Source organism: Schistocerca nitens, chromosome 1, assembly GCF_023898315.1.
Source record: "Schistocerca nitens isolate TAMUIC-IGC-003100 chromosome 1, iqSchNite1.1, whole genome shotgun sequence".
Taxonomy (NCBI): domain Eukaryota; kingdom Metazoa; phylum Arthropoda; class Insecta; order Orthoptera; family Acrididae; genus Schistocerca; species Schistocerca nitens.
The window spans coordinates 430,677,814-430,698,476 of NC_064614.1; the positions used below are offsets into that span (position 1 = coordinate 430,677,814).

The window sequence follows — 20,663 nt, forward strand, 5'->3', positions numbered from 1 at the left end:
AATTTAATAAATCAAAGGCACTGTCTAACATTTTGATATATTTAACTGTTGCCTCACACCCATAAAATTCTTTAATGCCTAAATCTTTGCAGAACAACATGGCATTTGCAACAGAATTGCTAAGGGTTTGTGCTGCCAAAGCCACTTTCATTTTTTTAGTATGGTACAGAATGTGCTGCCTCCTAAGTTTGTTTGCAGCATGCAAACCTTCCCTTTCATGCAAGTCCACAAACTTTTTAAAATATTCCCATTTAATTATGTTATTACTGCCTGAAATGGTACCATCTAACAAAAAAGTATTTTCTGCAAGTAAATTACGTGCCAGCTTTAGCATGTGAGCTTTGTCAAACATGCAAAATACCCTCATATCATTATTTGAAGGGTGGGGAAGCCAACACTGTGCTCCCTGTTCATCACATTTGATCCCTACATTTGCCATTAAATATCTATTTGTGGCAGTACCATCGCAAACCACAGCTACTATAGTAACACCAGTGTCTTCAAGTTCTCGGAGATACTGTTGTACCAAATTTAGCTTTACAGTAGAAGATAGGGAGTGAACTAAACAATAACCCACAGGAATTTTCCAATTTCTGTTTAGCGCTGTGACCATGAACACAAGAGCCTCTTTTGCTGCCTCGCTATCATCACTTTCTATGCCACCCTCCCCAAAATCAACATAGCCTCTTATTTTTTCCCCATCCCAAACAAGGTCCTTCTTAATAGTCATCTCATCAAACATCAATGTTGCAAAAATTTGGGTTGTGCTATTCTGAACTCCAGAGGCAATTTTAGTGAAACCCTCCTCAGTAAAACCTGGATGGCCACCCACTGACATTGCCCAACGGCGAAGCGTTCTTGGGTGGGGTAATTTCACAAATTTTCGTAAGTAGCTGTATGCCTTGGCAGAATAAAAGTGTAGGGTCAGGGCAAATTTCCTTATTTGCTGAGAATAATGGCATACTTTAGCACTGCACTGAAGTTCCAATAGCTCCTTCAACAAACCAACTACATGTTCACTGTTTAACATATCAGAAACTGAACTGCATATCCTTCTTCTCAAACCAGCAACTAAAGTCTGTTACTGCACTATTCTTCTTTTGTGTCGTACACTAAGTTGCTTCATTTGCTTTATCCGCTTCTTTAGTCGCACATTCTCTGCTTGTACTCTGTCATATTGTGTTTTCAACTTCTTAGGGCTTGGTAGACAGTAATTGTGGTCAGCAGAAACAGATGTGGGTCCGATAGGCACTGAAAGAATGCAGTTACATCATAAGTTTGGAACAGAGTTACACCATAAGATTATAATAGAAAGTATATAATTCAAAGTAATAAGAACACGGAGTAAAATTAAATTATTGACTTACTTTGTGCTAATGATGTCACTGTAACAGCACTACCTTGCAAATTGTCGAAAGATCGCTTTCTGGGTTGTGGTCGTAATACTTTATCTTGCTTTTGTAAATGTGGTGGAAAATTAAAGATAGTAGGTACTGCTTTTGACAAAAGGCGCCTCTGGACATTTGTGTGGTACATATATTTCTCTTGAAAATGAGCTGAACAGATGTAACTGGCTGTAGTAGGAAACCAGTTTTCTCGCTTCGTATTTATAACCCATCTTTTTGTAATTTCCTTATCTTTTAAAGGAAATCTGTAATCAACGATAAATAAATTACTTTCCCGCATTTGTCTTAAGCATAATTACAGTTCCAATGCAAATGACTCATTAATAAACATTAAAAACCGTGTGTCGTATTTCGGTACTAATATACTTACTTATATTTGTTGTTTTATCGCTGCGATTTGTGCAGTTGAACGCTGAACACACTGCAGTCATGTTGACTTTATATTTTGTAACAAAAAAGTCAACTAGAAAAGTTAAATATTGCAGTAATATCACAACAGCTGACACACTTCCAACACAAACAACAGTAACGCTTTCCTAATATTTTGACTGAGGAGAACATGGCGGCCGAGTTAGCATTGGTTGCCGCTAGGAGCGCTGTAACTAGTATCTCAGCCACTCTATGAAATTTTAACTCGTTGTTATGAACTGACGGTAATGCGCAAGAAGCTAGACGGTTGTATGAGATACAGTACCCAGCAAGACGCCACCCACACCCCCAAACGTTTACAGCAATTCACCGGCGACTTGGCAAAACAGACTCGTTAGTGGGATATCATGGTGATGCTGGAAGACATCGAACACGACGCGATGCTGCATTTGAAGAGACTGTTTTCGAGCCCTTCGAGGAACCACCTACGACAGGTACTCGAGCGGTTGGAAACGACAAGAGGATCACTCATCGGTTAGTCTGGGAGGTTTTGAGGAATGACGGCCAGCATCCATTTAATTTCCACCCCGTCCAAGATCTAGATCCTGTGGAGGACTATGAATACAGGCTAGGGTTTTGTCGGTGGTTTCTGCGACGTGTTGCACGAGTTCTGGATTTCCCAGCCATTGCATTGTTTACCGACGAGTGCACCTACCATCGGGATGGCCTTTACAAGACTCGAAACGTTCATTACTGGGCATGGGGAAATCTTTACTTCACGTACGTCCACGGACACCAGGAACGATTGTCGCTCAACATTTGGGCAGGTGGGTGACCATCTGACTGGGCTGGTCCGTCTATCTCCTCATCGTACTGGGGAGAATTACCTTCACTTTTTGTAATAAACTCTACCCGGCCTATTGGAAGATGTTCCCCTGGACATATGGCTACGCATGTGGTTGCAACATGAAGAGGCGCCCGCACACAACAGTCGTGCTGTGCGCGGATATTTCGATCAACTCTTCGACGGCCGGGTAATTTTCAGAGGTGCTCGTAGGACATGGCCCCCGCGATCACCAGACCTCCCGCCACCGTACTTTTTCCTGTGAGGATTCTTCAAGGTTTAATTCACCCACCCGGACGCGAACCACCTAGAAACGAAGAGGAATTAATTGATCGCATTCAACTGGCCGCCAATCACATCAGGGCAGTGCCAGGAATCTTTGAAAGAGTTCGGCAAAACAACATCCGACGTTACCAAGCTTGTGTTGCGTCAGACAGTCGCCAGTAAGAGCACCTGCTTAAAGTAAACAATGTCCTAGCTACAGAAAAGACCCTTTTCAGGGCCGACGCAATTTGTAAAAGACCTTCGGTACGCGAACTAACAGCTGCTGATGGGTAACATTCCGGCACGTCTTATCATGAAACTACAATGGATTCGCTCCCAGAGTGGAAGGCTGGCTCGTTACCACCGAGCGTGCGGTTAACCTTGGATACATCGCCATCTCCGGCAGGGAAAGCATTCGCAGTCGTGCGTTGTCCAGAGTATCCGGCAACAGGCCAATCCCGCAGCTAATCGGAGCGCGTGGCGGCAAGTTTCCGTAGTTTAAAAATTGTGCATTGTCGATCTACTCAACATTAGTAATTTTGATTCCTATCGGCATCAGCTATCAAGGATTAAAATTTCGTGACACTATTTTTCTCCGCCCTGTATACTCTGCAAGCTTCCTTATGGCGCTTGGCAGAGGGTACATTGGTGTCACTAGTTTTTTCCCCCTTTCCTCTTCTATTCACGAATGGCGCGTGATAAAAATGTTTGTCGATAAAGCATATGACGTCTAATTTATCTATTTTTCTCGTCATGACCACTTCGCGGGACGTATGTGGGAGGAAGTAATATGCTGCCCTATTCTTCTTGGAAAATAAGGCCTCCGCTATGCACACCACCTCTCTTGTAACAACGTTTGCCAGTGGAGTTTGTTGAGCATCTCCGTGAACGCTCTCCCGTCACGTAAACGAACCCGCGACGAATCGTGTCGCACCTCGTTCGACATTCTGTCTCTCTCTACTCTCTCTATCTCCCTCTGTCTCTGTCTCTCTCTAATCTTTTAATTATACTCGGTATGAGCCCCAGATGAGGAACAGTTCTCAGGAATCGGTCGAACGAGTGTTTTGCAAGATACATCTTTCGTGGAAGAAATTGATTTCCTTCAGATTTCCCCAGTGAATCTCAATCTGGTTTAGATCACCCCGGATGGTTACTCCTGGGTATTTCGCGGCAGTCTCTGCTCACAGTGACTGTCACTTATAGTGTAATTCAACAGCAATGGATCTGTTCACCTATTTACTCGCAGTGGGGTAGATTTATTTACGTCCGTGGTAGCTGCAAGTCCCTGCACCAGTTGTTCATCCTCTGCAGGTCCTCTTTCATTTCGTTACAGACTTCTGGCGTTGTAACCTTCCTATAGGCAACACCTTCCTCCTTCAACGTTATCCACTAAATAATTAACATAAACTGTAAACAGTAACGGCCCCATTACACTCTCTTTGGGTACTTCCAACATTATCTTTACGCTTGTCTATTTTGCTGTGTTAAGAACCATGTGTTGAGTTCTACCCGCAAGGAAGTCATGTGTCCAATTACAAATCTCGTCCCATACTCGGTGAGCTCGTACTTTGTTCACAAAACGACATTATATAATTGTACCGTATACCTTCCGGAAATCAAGGAACATCGGATCATGCCAGAGCATCCATGTTGATTTTTATAGAGGAGATTTTCAGTCTCCAAGAGTGTCAAAATCTGTGAGAATCAAACATGTTCGATAAACCTACAACTGGTTGATGTCATTGATGTAGGGTTATAATCATGTGCATCTGTTCTACGACCTTTCTTGAAAGCGGGAAAGACCTGCATTTTTTCCCTTAGCTAGGTAATCTTCGTTGCATCAGTGCTCTTCAGCGATCTTCTGCTTAAGGGGAGCAAGTTCTTTCTCATAATCTCATCCGGCCTAGTTGGCTTTCGAGTGTTAAGCAGATTCAGTTAATTTTTACTCTCCAATCACTTACCTTAATAGATGACATTTCGACATTCGTACGACGACTGAAAAGGAGGACCTCACGCGATGAAACAATTTCGGCAGACTGAATTCAGTACTTGGGCCTTCTCCGTGTTATCTTCTGTTTTGGTGCTAGTATAGCTAGTGAGCCATTGAATAGATGATGTCGATCCTGTTACCAACTTTACATAAGACCGAAACTTCTTAGAACTTTTAATTAGGTCGTTAGGCAAACTTTTTCGTTGAAATTCATTGACTTCTTTTCGAAGCGCTCACTCTCCTTCTCTTGGTCTACCAGGCTAAGACTTTGCTTAAATCTGAGATTAAGTTCTCTTTGCCTTCGCACAGCTTCTGAAGCACGGTGAGTCTTTTCCATCCTTCCATCCCACACAGTCTTCCTCGGGACATACCAGGTGGTTATAATCAAGGTGCAGTTACAGAGGTGCAGTGTGGACTGTAATTATCGTACGGCAGTGAAACTTGATAAGTATTTAATGCGTTAATGTGTAAACGATTCACACTGGGAAATAATTGTTCCTATTTTGACCGCCAGGTGCAAATCTGGAGCTGCGAATGCAAGAAAGGCGTTTATAAAAGTTTCCATATGTAATGGGTTAGGAACGGATCGTGGATTGAAGGACCAAAGGAGTGGGTGAAAAAGGCATAATTCTGATTTTATTACTAACCACCGCTTACACAATTTGTTCAATATGAGCACCGGAGACTTCGGCGGGATACTGCACCCGCAGGTCGACGTGATCAACAGCTGCTCGCAACAGTTTTGGTGGAATTTCAGCAACGTGTTCCTGTTTGTAATGGCTTTCAGATGAGGCAGAGACGGAACGTATCTCTGGTAAACGCGTTCTTTTTAAAAGCGGTGTTTTATATGTCCCCAGAGACAAAAGTCACATGGACATCAGGTGATCTTGCAGGCCATTTATCTGGAAATCCCTCCGAAGCGCGGACGGTTGCATTAAGCAAATATTTCACTGGGCGAGCGACTTGAGATGCTGCCGCATCATGGAGAAAACAGTTGTTTCCTCACAGCTGCGCTCTTCCAAAGAACTGCATGCGGTATAAGGAGATCTCGATAACCTGCAGACGTCATGGCACATCTGACAGGCGCTCTGCGTGAGTTCTCTTCAAAGAAGAACGGACCTAGAATAAGGGTTCTTGTGAATCCACACCACACAGTCACCTACGGCAACTGCAGTGGCTCTTTGTGCACAACACGCAAATTGTCAGCACCTCAAATTCGTCTACTCTGTGTATTCATTGCAACCTGTAGTGTAAAATGTGCTGTGTCGAGCCAGATGTCATCAACTTCGATGCTTGCCAGAAACTGAAGACCAAATTCAGAACGTTGCCGTGAATTATAAGGGCTCAGTTGCTGCACCGCAAAATTTTCCGTACTGTTGACTATCAGATGAACAATTCTTGACACTGTACTAGCCCTAGCGCTACTGGGGAACGTGCTGCATCGCCAGTTACAGCTACACCAACAAGGGTAGGGAGCCTTCACCTTCCATGTGATACACCAACATCACCAGTGTTTTCGAATTTCAATATCGCGTTTTTTAAACCGGGCCTCTCCTCATACTTTCAGTCGGTGTTACTCCGTCAGTGCCGCACTATAACTGGTGTCGTTCACATAAAACGGATTCACTAACAGCACACTGCCAGAATGCTTTTGAACTTTACGCTTTGCCTCCCTTATCTTCGTTCTGAGAACTGCCTATAGGATGTTGACTGCTTAGATACGGTACTCTGTAAATTGTCTCTTGTCACACTTGCCAACCACTTTTTCCTACCTCTCTTAACATTTCTTGTAATACTCATAATGTGGTGTGCGTACTGTAAGACCTTCGGTACACACACCATCAGATTATTTGACTTGTCGCCCTAACGAAGTAGGCGAGTGACAGCAATATGTCTCGTGGTCTTATCGTGGCGTGTTTATCTTCTACCGTTTGGTCAGACGATAGAAATGCCACTTGCACGCTTAGAGTAGCGGATTGATGGTGACCAGCTTTAAACAGAACTTGATTAATTTTCACACACATTTATTAAAATAGTAACAAGCATAAACCTTACCTAACCTGATTCTGCATGCTATTTACAATTGACAATCTGAAGTTCCTTTGGTCTTGGTACGTTAATCTTATTCTCACATATCTCTGATACTTGACAAAGTGTGTATACATTTATCTTCATGGCTATGTACAGGAATATGATAATCTTCTTAGGTGCAGACTGAAACGTGACTATAGACTGGTACAGACTAATGCAGACTGGTACAGACTGGAGCAGACAAATGCAGACTGACTAATCGGAGGTCTATACACTCGTTATAATACCTTGCGCGTTCAGGTATCACTGCGCTAGTGTGATCCGCGAGGAGGAAAGGTTCTACGTTAGCAGCAATCTCATTGGCTGCGTTACATATTAATACGCGGATCAGCAGAAGCAGAATTTGGTCTGTCTCTAAGGCAGCGCCATCTCATAGTGCGGAGACGGACGAGCGCTGCGCCTGCGCTGTTGTGCTTAGCGGGGCACGCTCTAGTGGGAAAGTTGTGTACGCGATGACTACACGGAACTATGTACACAACACATAATCACTGATGCTATCACAGATGGCTGCCTACTCGACGTTAACTGGCTAGAAGAGATCGGGTCTGTTAATTGTTATGAAGTCTGAGACATTGCCTTATCTGCTCCAAGTAATTCTGAGACAAGACATTCAAAATGATTATTACACTGGAATTCGTTTCTGCGGCACCAGTTTTAAGTGCGTAATTCTCGCATTATGTAGATGTCGAGGTGTAGCTTCACCCCTTCCCCGCTCTCACCCCCCAATCCATTACAACAGCATGATCAGGAAACTTATTCATGGTATTCTGCAGTTGAACTCTGAAATGCGTTAGTACTACTACAGTCACTGACGCAGGTTGTCTATAAAACCAGCCTATTACCGTGTGTGACATACCTTAATGCTTACCTTTGCCCAGACTATCTCAAACTGGGAATCATGCAATAAGCTCTCAATTAAGAGTTCCTTAAGGCAAATAGGCTACCATCACTGGCACGTAGGCTATCTCACATGGTATATTCCTTTGTGGATTTAATATTTCGTTGTTGTTCATTTTCGGTTTCTACTACATTTCTGTTCCTAATACTAAGTGCATGTTAAGAGTGTTACGTTTTGTTAAGCAAGACTAATATAGTGTGCCGACCGCGGTGGTCTAGCGGTTCTAGGCGCTCAGTCCGGAACCGCGGGACTGCTACGATCGCAGGTTCGAATCCTGCCTTGGGCATGGATGTGTGTGATGTCCTTAGGTTAGTTAGGTTTAAGTAGTTCTAAGTTCTAGGGGACTGACGACCACAGATGTTAAGTCCCATAGTGCTTAGAGCCATTTGAACCATTTTTGAACTAATACTGTGACGTTACCACGGATGCGCGTGCGGGTTACTAATCCACATCGACATTTTTTTCTGATGTGCAGGACCGTGAGTTCTCGTCTCGTTGCTGATCTATCTTCGATTGTAAAGTGTTTTGTGACATCGTAGAAATCTCGAAAGAGTGCCACATCATTTGTAAGTCAGTACTCTCAGGGTAAGGATTAATCATTTCTGCACAGTATTACGAATTACAAATTGTCGTTTTATGAATTTTTCTACTGTTTGTGACATAAGTGAGAAGAGCACGTGCTGATGTTGGAGACTCGCAGAGTTGTGCGGATCTGGATTGTAATGTATGTTTTTGAATGGGGGAACAAATTTATTGTATGATAAATTTGAAAAACGGAGATGATCTGTTAATGCAAATACTGATTTCTAACTTCTTTCTTATGTATGAAATGGTGTTTTATGAAAAGAAATTAGTAAAAACTTTATTAAACGATGTATTTATACAGATGTCACATGTATTTTTTTTTAAATTCGCTACACATACGTACAATCGTAAATCTCTATAAAAACTGGAGTTGTATCTACCGATTTATGTAATGAATAACTAGTCGGTCTTAAAATGAGTTTTAAGATTTAAGATTTGTGAAGAAGAATAATTGTATCAAAAGAAATAGATATACGTACAATTATGATTATATGTACAATAAATTGTAGGTATAAATACACACATTCATAAACTGAAACGTTCAGTGGATAAATGAGTTTTAGGCTGTGAGACAGCAGAACACAAGAGAGGTTATGGCTCTGCCACGTCGCACTCGGGCAGCCATCTGTAAGCCGGCCCAGCAGCGTCACTGCACAGCAACCATCGCCGTCCCAGCTGTGGTCTCCGAGCAACGAAGAGAGCCTGCTGTGAGCGCCCCGGACAGGAACAGGCCGCGAGATTCAGGAGGAGGCAGCGGGCAGAGAGGCGGGCCGGCAGCAGGCCGCGCTCCTCACGCGGGCGGCGGGGTCGCCTCCTCTTCCTGCCGCTGCTGACCCTCCTTCTTCGCTCCGCGGGTTAGGTAAACAGCAAACCTGCAGCAAAAAGTAGGCGCTTAACTCTCGTATCCACTACATCTACACATTTGTATAAATGTGTTTACGTACACTGCCGGAAAAAATATGCACCGCCCTCAAGGACTGTGTTCACTGGCACCAGGGTATAATAACGTGCGTTTTAGTGTCACTGCGACATTTGTCACTGTCATGGAGATCATATGGCGCTCAGGATACCTGTGTGTGCAGGCTCTGTTCTGACTCTACAGGCTGTAACATTGCCGAGACTAGAGGTAAACAGTGTTTCAAACATTCGTTCCAGGGTACAACCATGTCTCCCTAACGAGTACGTACTTCAGCCATTTGAGTAGGATCGCACTGTGGGCCTACGGGAGCTGGATGGACGAATCGGTAGATCCCCACAGTGAATCTCTGATGTGTCGTTGTTTTCAACAGTGGCCTTTGGAACATTCCCACGCCCTTTTATCAGGCTCCGGACGCTCGTCAGGATCGACGCATTGTGCGAGCAGCGATGGCCGACTGAACATCATCCGAGGATGAAATAAGGGCACCTGTTGCACCTGAAGCCGGCCGAAGTGGCCGTGCGGTTAAAGGCGCTGCAGTCTGGAACCGCAAGACCGCTACGGTCGCAGGTTCGAATCCTGCCTCGGGCATGGATGTTTGTGATGTCCTTAGGTTAGTTAGGTTTAACTAGTTCTAAGTTCTAGGGGACTAATGACCTCAGCAGTTGAGTCCCATAGTGCTCAGAGCCATTTGAACCATTTTTTTGTTGCACCTGATGTGACACGAGGTTCCAGCAGAATTAGGAGCAAGTGGCTTCTGCGCAGACTATCAATGAGACAACGACACCGCCACGCATAGATACTCCAGTTTCGTGAAAGAGTTGGCTGGAGAGTGGAATGGCGTTCTGTTGTCTTCACTCAAGGGCGTAGGTTCTGTGGGCGAGTACTGGACATACACATGTATGACGTAGACCTGGTGGTCTGCGTATTCTGGATTGCATTGGTCCACAAGTTCCATCCCCAGATTCGTGGTGTGTGAGTCAGTTATAACTGACAGTCACACTTTGTGTTTCTGCAGGTGAAAGTAACCAGTGTCCGTTACATTTATAGGCTGCTGTTTCTTGGGCAGGAAATGATGTGCTTCTACAGCAGTAAAATGCACATCCACAAACGGATACTGTGAGGCAACGTGGTCTTTCTGGCATGCAACAACTGTCCTGGCCAGCAAGATCACCAGATCTGTCACCAACTGAACAGGTATAGAACACGATGAAACGGCAACTCACACATTTAATTGCAACAAAAGGTAAAAGATCCTTGGGAGAGTCTATCGCAGGACGTCATTCGCCACCTATAGGATCTTCTACGTGTGAGAAGACAAGCTTGCGTTGCTGTAACAAGCGGGTACAGTGTGAACTGATGTGACTGTGTGGCTACACTTTACTGTTACATTTTCGTCGTATTTTTTCTCAATTCGCTATCATATACTCCTACCACCAACAAGTACCTGTCACCTTGCTTGTCAATAAAATAGCCTAGTCCTCCAGGCTGTTGCATTTTCTTGCCGGCAGTTTATACGTTGTATTAGGGGTATAGATAGAGATACTGTAATCATTGGTACCTAAACATATACCCACGTGAAAGTGTTAGTTGTTTTTTCTTTGCATCTAAAATTTCCACCAATCACATCACATAATTTACTACACAATATTTTCTGCGCGGTCGTATCTGCGCCGGACAGCGGACTATGCCGGTCAGTATAGACTGTCCGATTTGCGTCCATGAGTCCATGCATGCACACTTTTGTGTTAGCAGAAGAGCCAACACCGTGTTACGAGTGGAGGCCGAAATGCACGCGTTTTAGCTCACGCAGGCTAGCGTGAGGGAAGAACTAGACTGACGTGAGGTCTGGAACATGACAAGGAATGAGAATTCAGAAAGCGGACATAATTAGTTTGATACTTAACTTTAATCCATTAATGATGAACGTCGCTCTTGACGGTACATGAGTCACAATATTATCTGTTCAGAATACATTCTTGAAGATAGTACTTATAGTAACTGAATATGGCGTTTTGCTAGGTCGTAGCAATTGTAGCTCAAGGCTATGCTAAACTGTCGTCTGTGTAAATGAGAGCGAATGTAGACAGTCGCTAGCAAAGTCGGCTGTACAACTGGGGCGAGTGCTAGGGAGTCTCTCTAGACCTGCCGTGTGGCGGCGCTCGGTCTGCAATCACTGATAGTGGCGACACGCGGGTCCGACGTGTACTAACGGACCGCGGCCGATTTAAAGGCTACCACCTAGCAAGTGTGGTGTCTGGCGGTGACACCACACACACGCATCAATACCTCTCCTGCCACCCGGGAGGAAATAAACAAGGGTTTGCTTGTGCCAGGCATGGTTGGTGATACTAACCAGCCTATAAACGTGCTACTCATGATAGCTACAATTATTGTCTACGAATGAAGGAAGTACTGATCTAATGTTGATCGTTACACTCTCTTGTCATCAACAGAAATACTTGCACTTTCACCCGTAACACCCCTACGGAGTGAATCTGAAATGCACCATCAAAATTTCAGAGGCTAGCCGCGGAAGTATTCGGAGTATTTTGACACCATGGACCCTTCGCCTCTGCTGACTTGTTGTAGAGAATTTATGTAATTATGATTTATTCGTTTGCTTTCATTGTTTCAGTGAAAGACGTGTCTATAATATGTAACGGTGTGTGGTATGTCCTACGTTCTAAGTACTCACTCATTATTCATTGTTACATCTTGACATCTTGATGACTGATTCTGTTTAGGAGACGTATGTGTATATTTCAATCTAGATATCTTAAATGAAGTGAGACATAGAGAAAAATTCGTTCCAAGAACAGAAAACAATACTCACTGTGCGAGAGAGAAACCATGCTTTTGAGAGAGAAATACAGAAAAGAGAGGGATGTGGATTGAGAGATAAAGAGAGAGAATATTTTAGAGAAATATACACAAAATTTATTGCCAATAATTTGGGAGGATACCGCCAACGACAGCAAATGCCACAGAAAGGAAGCTCTCTGACTAGAGAGAGTGGAATGTCTGAGGATTAGGATTTAGTGCGCTTTATGCCTGCCTCCCTGATGTCTCACAACATAAGGTTTTTAGTACCTGACATGAGAAATAGATGAATTATAAGTTTGGAAGTTCACAATTACTTCAAAACTCTGTCACTGTTCTCCCCATGAGACAGATTTATGTTGTGACGCTTTTTCAGAATTCAGCGATGGGAATCATCTCGTTTTGCTGATGGTATCTATCCTCTGAGTGGCGTCAGCTGGAAAGACTTGCATCAGGTGGCTGGGCTCCCCGTACCTGGTGCATCTAGCCTAGCCACATGCATTGTCATCATTATCTCAAGAAATAAAGCACAACAAACTAACACGTAAGACAATCACGGCTACTTGACACGGTACTGTCAGCTACAACCGAAAGCAAATTACTACTGGCCAAGATATGTATATGCGGGTGTTCCTCCAGCTTCAAAAACTTAATTTTCACACATAGCATTTAAATGACTGTTTCTAATTATCTTCCATAGATGATGCTGCAAGCAAGAGTCTTACGAATGCCTCCAACATGGAGTTCACCAAGACTGTGCAAGAGTATTGCATTTCAGCGCAGCAGGACGTTTGTAAACACTTCTTTCAATCAAACCTGGAACTCCAGAGAAAACATCTACGTCTCCACTGACTTGGCGAATACAGATGGCTTAGGGAGTTACGTCCTCTGAAAGTCTCACCACTTCACGGTGGTTCCATGAGGTGAACAGTGCAGAAAACATGACATATTGTTATTCCTATCTTCAATAACCATAGATTAGGGTATATTGGTGTACGAATACTCACAGCAGCACGGCGAGATCGAGTGCCATGATCCCGGCGGACAACAGGTGATAGGCTCCAGGGAAGGAATTGATGGATGCATTGAAGACGGCGCTGTAGATGGGAGGCCCCGCCAGAGGAGTCAACGCCTCCAGGGTGACCGCCAGCGCGAACACCTGGCCTGTGGACACACGAAACGGACGGGGCGCTGTTTATCTGTCTCTCCACGCTGCAACCACATATACACCTTACGCACCAAACAGGTAACAATACGAAAATTTTTCCTCAATCTTATCAGGATTGAAATCGGATACGGTCAGTGGGTAGACTTAGATCATATACTTCTGTCTTAACTTATTCTACACTGAATGTGATCTGGTGGTTATCGAAGATGTCCGTATTAGGTAAGCACAGTAATGTACGAGTACTAATAACTACATGAAGCAGTGGCACTCCTCGAAGGATATTTTGCGAAGGTATTTCAGTGTTCCATTACATTTTTATTACCTTTTATTGTAATATATAATACATGCAACGTTTGAAGTACGTCCTACCAAGAATTATATTTGTGAGTGTCAGCATTCTGTCATTACGGCTATAAAAAATAAGTAGAAGGTGGAAGCCATATTTTCACAGTTTTCCACACGAATTAAAAAGCTAACAAAGTAATAATTTCTGCACAAAATACTCTTCATTCACTGGAATACAATGGTACTTATAACATACTTTCTGGTGTGTTCTATCTCGCACTTTGGTGACTCCAAGTAGATCTTCCTAAGTAAAATGGTGATTTCCTTCTAACATTTCCAGGTTCTTTACGTTTTTCCCGCTTATGATTATTCTGACTTTGTTGCATAAATTTAGTAAATCTTTCAAAATTTCCGACATATCAATTGAGAATTAGTTAGAGTTAGGACTCAGTCATTATATATAACATTTTTTTAATGTCAAACTGTAATTCTTATCGGGGAATTGTTCGTTGGGTTACTTTACGTCATCAGGCATGGATTTGATGGATCTCTCCATGACATTTCCTTCTGTGCCATTGTCTTCGTTTCAAGGTAGCAGTTACATTCATTACATCAGTTATTTGTTGTACAACTTGTCAACAATGGCTCTCAATGCAATTATTACTCTCTACGGCGCCCTGTAGTAAAATGTCCTAACACTTATCCTGTCATCCAGTCGCGCCTGATGGCTACAGTTTTTCACAAATCTTTGCTGGTTCTGCTGAGAGCCTCAAGTCTTATCTTATTAGTACACTTAACATGCTGCATCCTTCTGTAGCATTACGTCTGAAATGCTTCGATCTCTTCTTTTGCGGTTGTCCTACAAATCATGATTCACTTCAATACAACACTGCGCTCCAGAAGTATATCACAGAAATTTCTTTCTCCAAATAGGAGGACTTCTTTCCTGAAGATTTGTTACCTCTCCTGGCACTAAACTGTAATCTGAGTCTGTGCCTATTCCTAGGTATAACATAATCTTTACATATTATTTTCTATTGGTCTTGATATTGCCCTATATTTATCTGTAGCATAAAGTTATTTTCTTTTCGTTACAGTTCCCTAGGTACTACTAGGCCTAGTTCCTGCGATTGCATTTCTCTATTCAGATTTTGTAGCTTACGCAACAGTCTTCTGACGTTCCAGGTTCGTATTCATAAAAGATGTCTTCTCACTGGTTTTTCGCTCTTCTTGTCATGTTGTCTTAACCTTAAGCAGGACACTATAATCCACTGCTATAAAGGAGAGTGTTTCTGAACTGCACTCACCTATCTCGTCCTTGGCGACCAGTCTCGTCAACATTGCCCTGGCCAGAACCCAGATCAGCGTTCCGAAGGAAGCGATAGCTCCGCCTGCAAAGCAATCAGAACACATTTCACTGGCAGGAGACCTGTAGAGCCGGAGTGGAGGAGTGGTGGCCATGGCGAAGAATACAGCTGCACGATGCTTTCTCTGAATATACTCTGCATAATAATACAAAGAAACACAAAACAACATACAAAGTTCGCAACGTAGAGAAGGAAGCTACATGACGTACACATTGGAATAGTATAGACTAAAGAGTCGGGGAAGTGGTTATTGTTAATGACACCACACAACAACTCTAGGCAACAAAATTTCGCAGGATAGGTGACAACTTACCCAGAAACATGAACCACGACTCTGGCGATATGGCGTAAATTATGGAGGCAGTGATCTTGCAGGAGAAGGTGATTAGGGCTATCCAGCCGTCGCCCAACTTGAGCCACCGCACGAACACCGTCACGGCCACCAAGGTACCTGCAAAGACGGTACGTGTCGTGTTGAAACAGTAACTCACTCGTTCATCGATCGAGCGACGCAGTGTAAATCTATGTCGATCATTGCATGGTGAACGTAAACTAAATACAAAATATAGGAATGCCGAATATTTATAATCTTACTGAAGGACAATCTGTTCTACAGCTACTTGCAACAAAACTTGAAATCAGTTTTGTTATGTTGGCAGAAGAGCCAACACCGTCTTACTAGTGTACGCCGAAATGCACGCGTTTTAGTTCACGCAGGCTGGCGTGAGGAGGGAAGAACTATACTGACGTGAGGTCTGGAACATGACAAGGAATTAGAATTCAGAAAGCGGATTTAAGTAGTTTGTGTGGTGTCACCGCCAGACACCACACTTGCTAGGTGGTAACTTAAATCGGCCGCGGTCCATTAGTACATGTCGGACCCGTGTGTCGCCACTGTCAGTGATCAGACCGAGCGCCACCACGCGGCAGGTCTCGAGAGACTGACTAGCACTCGCCCCAGTTGTACGACGACTTTGCTAGCGACTACACTGACGAAGCCTTTCTCTCATTTGCCGAGAGACAGTTAGAATAGCCTTCAGCTAAGTCCATGTCTACGACCTAGCAAGGCGCCATTAGCCTTAGATAGCTTGTATCTAAAAAGTATCACTTGTATCGCCACAATCTCCAGATGTCTCATCAAGAACGATGTATACAAAGGATGGATTAAAGTTAAGTAGTCCAGAAGCTACGTACTTTTCTTTATAGCATTCATTACGTATCCTGTTTCAGACCTCACTCCATCCTTCGTGAGTTAGCGCGTGCATCTTGGCCGCCTCTTTCAATTAGTGTACGTAGTGTTGGCAAGTCTGCCGACACTACAGTTTGATACTTAACTTTAATCAATTAATGATGAACGTCGCTCTTGACGGTACATGATTCACAATATTATCTGTTCAGGATACATAGTAACTGAATACAGCGCCTTGCTAGGTCGTAGCAAATGACGTAGCTGAAGGCTATGCTAAACTGTCGTCTCTGCAGATGAGAGCGTATGGAGGCAGTGAACCACCGCTGGCAAAGTCGGCTGTACAACTGGGGGGACTGCTAGGGAGCCTATCTAGACTAGATCTGTCGTGTGGCGGCGCTCGGTCTGCAATCACTGATAGTGGCGACACGCGGGTCCGACGTATACTAACGGACCGCGGCCGATTTAAAGGCTACCACCAAGCAACTGTGGTGTCTGGCGGTGACACCACAAGTTTCACATAAACACCACTTCTACTCAGAGTATTTTAACACTATAAAATAAAACTCATTAAGTAGAAAACGAAACCGCATAGTGTTACTAAGCAGAACCCATGAATTCGACAGTGCACATAGAATTCCTCATGCATATGGTTTATCCGGACAACTATCGCACTTAGTACCGCTTTGAGCCCATTGAGAGGAAAATCTATTTTCAGATCAATCTACGATTATGTTAACTGAAGTAGTTTTAGTGTTAACTGTATTTAATCTTCTCTTAAATGAATAGCAAATACTTCAGGACGTAGGTGGAAGCAGAAGCAACGCGCAATGTCTCACCAACAACAGAGGTCCCATGGTTGAAGAATCCATATAGAAGGTTCTGCTCCAGCGTCCAATGGAATTTGGCGTTCACGAACTGGTAGTTGGCTACGCCTTCACCTGAAAACATATAACACAGTATTACGATTCGTATTTTATACGATGTTGCTTCCGACACGAGTTTCTGAGCTTGTTTAATTAAATGTCTCTGTATAATTAATCTTTTCTTGCAATATTACTAAATCGCAATACTAAAACGTTGGAAATAATTTGAACAGCTGTTCACCCCGCAGATAATACGACAGCAAGTGATTGAAAAAGTTAGTCATTGTATTTCAGTCATCTGCCTCTATAGTCTCCACTAATTCATAGCTAAACGAAGTAAACCACTCCTTGGAAACTTATGGACGAAAAGTAAGAGAAGAGACGCACAAAAAAATATCCGTCAAGAGATAACGAGGTAACAGTAAGCATAGTTAGGGAAGTGCTACATCCTCCAGAAGAAGAGAGTACGTAGAAGGCTTGATTCGAGACAATCCCTTTCATGGGCTCTTCTGTATTACAAGGAACGCTAGTTTGAACATTTTTTTTAGACTGTATGATGTTCACTGTTCACGAAACCCTGTATACATTATTCCTTTGTTACGAAGTACTTTTGCGTTGCGACCTTGTAGACATCTATGTAGGAATTCCATGTGAATAGCCTAACGGCCCGAACAACTTTCAACAGTAAGGTAGAGCTGGTGCGTATCTGCTGAATCGAGCTTGAAATTATATGGAAAAATTAACTTCAAAGCCATATGGAAATTCTCTTCGATAGTGTTCGTTGCCAGATCCAATACTGCTGTAACAAAAATAGGTTCGTAGCTTTCTTTCGATGACGAATGTGTGGACTGGCCGTACCTTGGGAGATGAGGACACCAGTGACGAGCACGAAGATGACGATGAGGATGACCGAGCGCCCGTGGTGAGGCCGCTTCATCAGGGACGTCTTGAGCGCGTCGCGCACCAGCTGGGGGCGGAAGATCCCCTTGCAGCAGCCGCAGCTCTCCTGAGCACACGAAACACGTTTCCGTCAGTTTTCGCTAATCCTGTTGCAATTTCGTATGACTTACAGTGGGAGCTCGGTTCATCTCGAGGCCAGCAACTCACGTCTTGAGGCGGCGTATAGGGCGCAGTGGTCTCCGGCAGCAGGAAGATGGAGTAGAGCAGGCACAGCAGCATGAGGTCGGCGGCCAGCGCGAACACTCCGTGGTAGTTGAGGCCCACGAACAGCGGCGTGGACCGGGAGTTCCCTCTTATCGCGAGTGGTCACCTTAAGATTGAGGCTACGCTAGCAATCTCAACAGACCTACGCAAAGTTCTGGATATAACACACTTATCTCTTTCTGCTCATGCATTTTTAATTCATTTAAGTAGTTGTGTGACATAAGGAAATTTCGGTCAGCCAGGCAGAACGTTCTAGGATAATTCTAACGGGAAAGCGAAATCCAAGTTTGAATCCTGTTCCGGCAAAAATTTTCATGTATTACTTTCAGTAGTACACTTATACTGCTCATAGCTAAGTTGCATTTCAGAAATTAATTTCAATATTTGAAACTGTTGTTCGTTACCAAATATAAACAATAAATTGTGGTCAGAGTCCACATCTGCGCCTGGAAATGTCTTACCGTTCAGAATCTGTTTCCTAAGTCTGTGTCTACAAACATATAATGTACCTGAAACCTTACTGAGTCTCCAGAACTGTTATTAAACTAAGTGCTAGAGATGATTAAATAATACACTGTGTAAAATTTTACCACATGGTTTCCTCTTTCTTTCCTTTACTCTAGTCCATATCTTCCTATAATTTTCCTTCTCGTCCTTTTTCTACTGTCGGATTCCAGTCCCCCGTTACAGCTGAATTTTCCTCTATGTTAACTACGTGACTATCGTATCATCATCTGCAGAGCTAGATGGGATATAATCTTGCACTACGGTGCTGGGTCTTCATATCTACGTATATTGGCTATGACAATGCGCTTATTGAGCTATTCATAGTTGCTTACTGTGATTCCTATTTTCTTACTCATTGTTACTCTTACGCCTGCGTTACCGTCATTTGATTTTTTACTTACAACTCAGTGCTCTCCTGACCAGACGTTCTGACCCTCCTGCCACCGACCTACACTAATTCCCACTGCATCTAGCTTCATCCTACCCATTTCCCTTTTTAAAGATTCTAATGAATCTTCCCGTTTAAAGGATGTAAGAGTCCACCCTCCGACACGTACAATATCGTTCTTTCGTTTTATGATGATATCCTCCTGAGTTCTCCCTAATTGGCGGTCTGAATGGGGAGTATTTTACCTCCGGAATATTTTACCCAAGACGGTGTCATCTTCATTTAATCATACAGTAGAGATGCATGCCCTAGGGAAAAATAACGACTGTAGTTTCCTCTCGCTAGCAGTTGTTCGCAGTACCAGCATTGCAAGGCTATGTTTGCTGACGTTATAGGGTCAGATCAGTCACCAACCCAGACTGTTGACACTGCAAATGCTCCAAGTTTCATAATTTGTATCCTTCATTGACCCACATGCTATCCGGAGGAGATGCCTTCATTCAGATTCTAGTTAATGTGCTTTTTAATGCAATCTCTATTACATTGTTCTGGAAAGTGCATTTTAGAGCGAGTCTGATGAACATTTACCGTATGTGAACTCGCAGCTCTCCTGTTTTCCTTTGTGATTTGTATTACAGTGAAACCTGAGCTCTGTGAGTATTATTTTAATTCTGGGTGAATGTTTTCACTGCTTTTCAAATGTCAAGAAGAGCCAATTAGAATGGGTGGCTGCAGTCTGTGTGACCCGATAGTAGACTTAAATCATGAGCTGTCAGGAACTAATGTCCCTGTTGTTGCACAGACGTGTACCTACAGTTCAAGGTGTCAGGGAACTGTGATTGGCGAGAGGTAGTCTATTCTCTACACTAAACTTTGACATTTGGCTCGTCTCAAAATCAACAATCCATTCCTTATCAGCTGCGAAGGACCCAGAAAGAGTCCCGCCAACGTCTGTTTGTGAGTGACTGTTATATCTGGAGCTAGGAGAGGTGACACCTGTGCCCCTCCCCTCCCACCGAGGTGTGAACGCAGCCCGCGTCGCACGCCTAGACACACACTAACCTGCGGGTGGTGGAGACTCTTCTGTAGGCTCATCCTTCACGCTTCTCTTCTCATCAGACATCGCTTCTTTCGGGATTGCAGTGTCAACCGCAGACTTCATCGTGGCGGTTATCCAGTACTCTGAAAAGCAATCAGAAAAATATGAATGAAACATAACTTTCAACAAAGTGATTTCTGTTGTGCTGCTAGCCACGTTTATGGGATAAAGCTCTGTGATACCACATGCGTGAATAAACTGTGGGTAGGGAAATTGTATTTCTCCTATATGAACACGGATTATCACTTCGCGAACTGAAAGAAACATATAACATTAAACATCACTTTATACTTAATAACACAAAAAAAAAAAAAATTAAGTGATTTTGGAGAATGCACTCTACAGGACAGAAAGTTAATGATAAAGTTTATTCAACACAGGAAAAAACGTCTTGGTGAATCATTCAACGTTTCAGTTAGTAATGTTAACGTAATGTTACCATGCTAA

At 43.4% G+C, this 20,663-nt stretch overlaps 1 protein-coding gene across 1 annotated transcript; it reads right to left on the reverse strand.

Moving 5' to 3' along the window:
• Positions 1 to 9,237: 9,237 nt before the first annotated feature.
• Positions 9,238 to 18,237, reverse strand: LOC126252216 (uncharacterized). Its single transcript, XM_049953124.1, has 7 exons — positions 18,166 to 18,237; positions 17,917 to 18,064; positions 17,032 to 17,133; positions 15,320 to 15,457; positions 14,947 to 15,141; positions 13,194 to 13,350; positions 9,238 to 9,319 (listed from the first exon to the last, which is right to left on the reverse strand). The coding sequence occupies exons 1-7, from the start codon at positions 18,235 to 18,237 to the stop codon at positions 9,238 to 9,240; spliced, it is 894 nt and encodes a 297-aa protein (XP_049809081.1).
• Between the last annotated feature and the right edge of the window lie 2,426 nt (positions 18,238 to 20,663).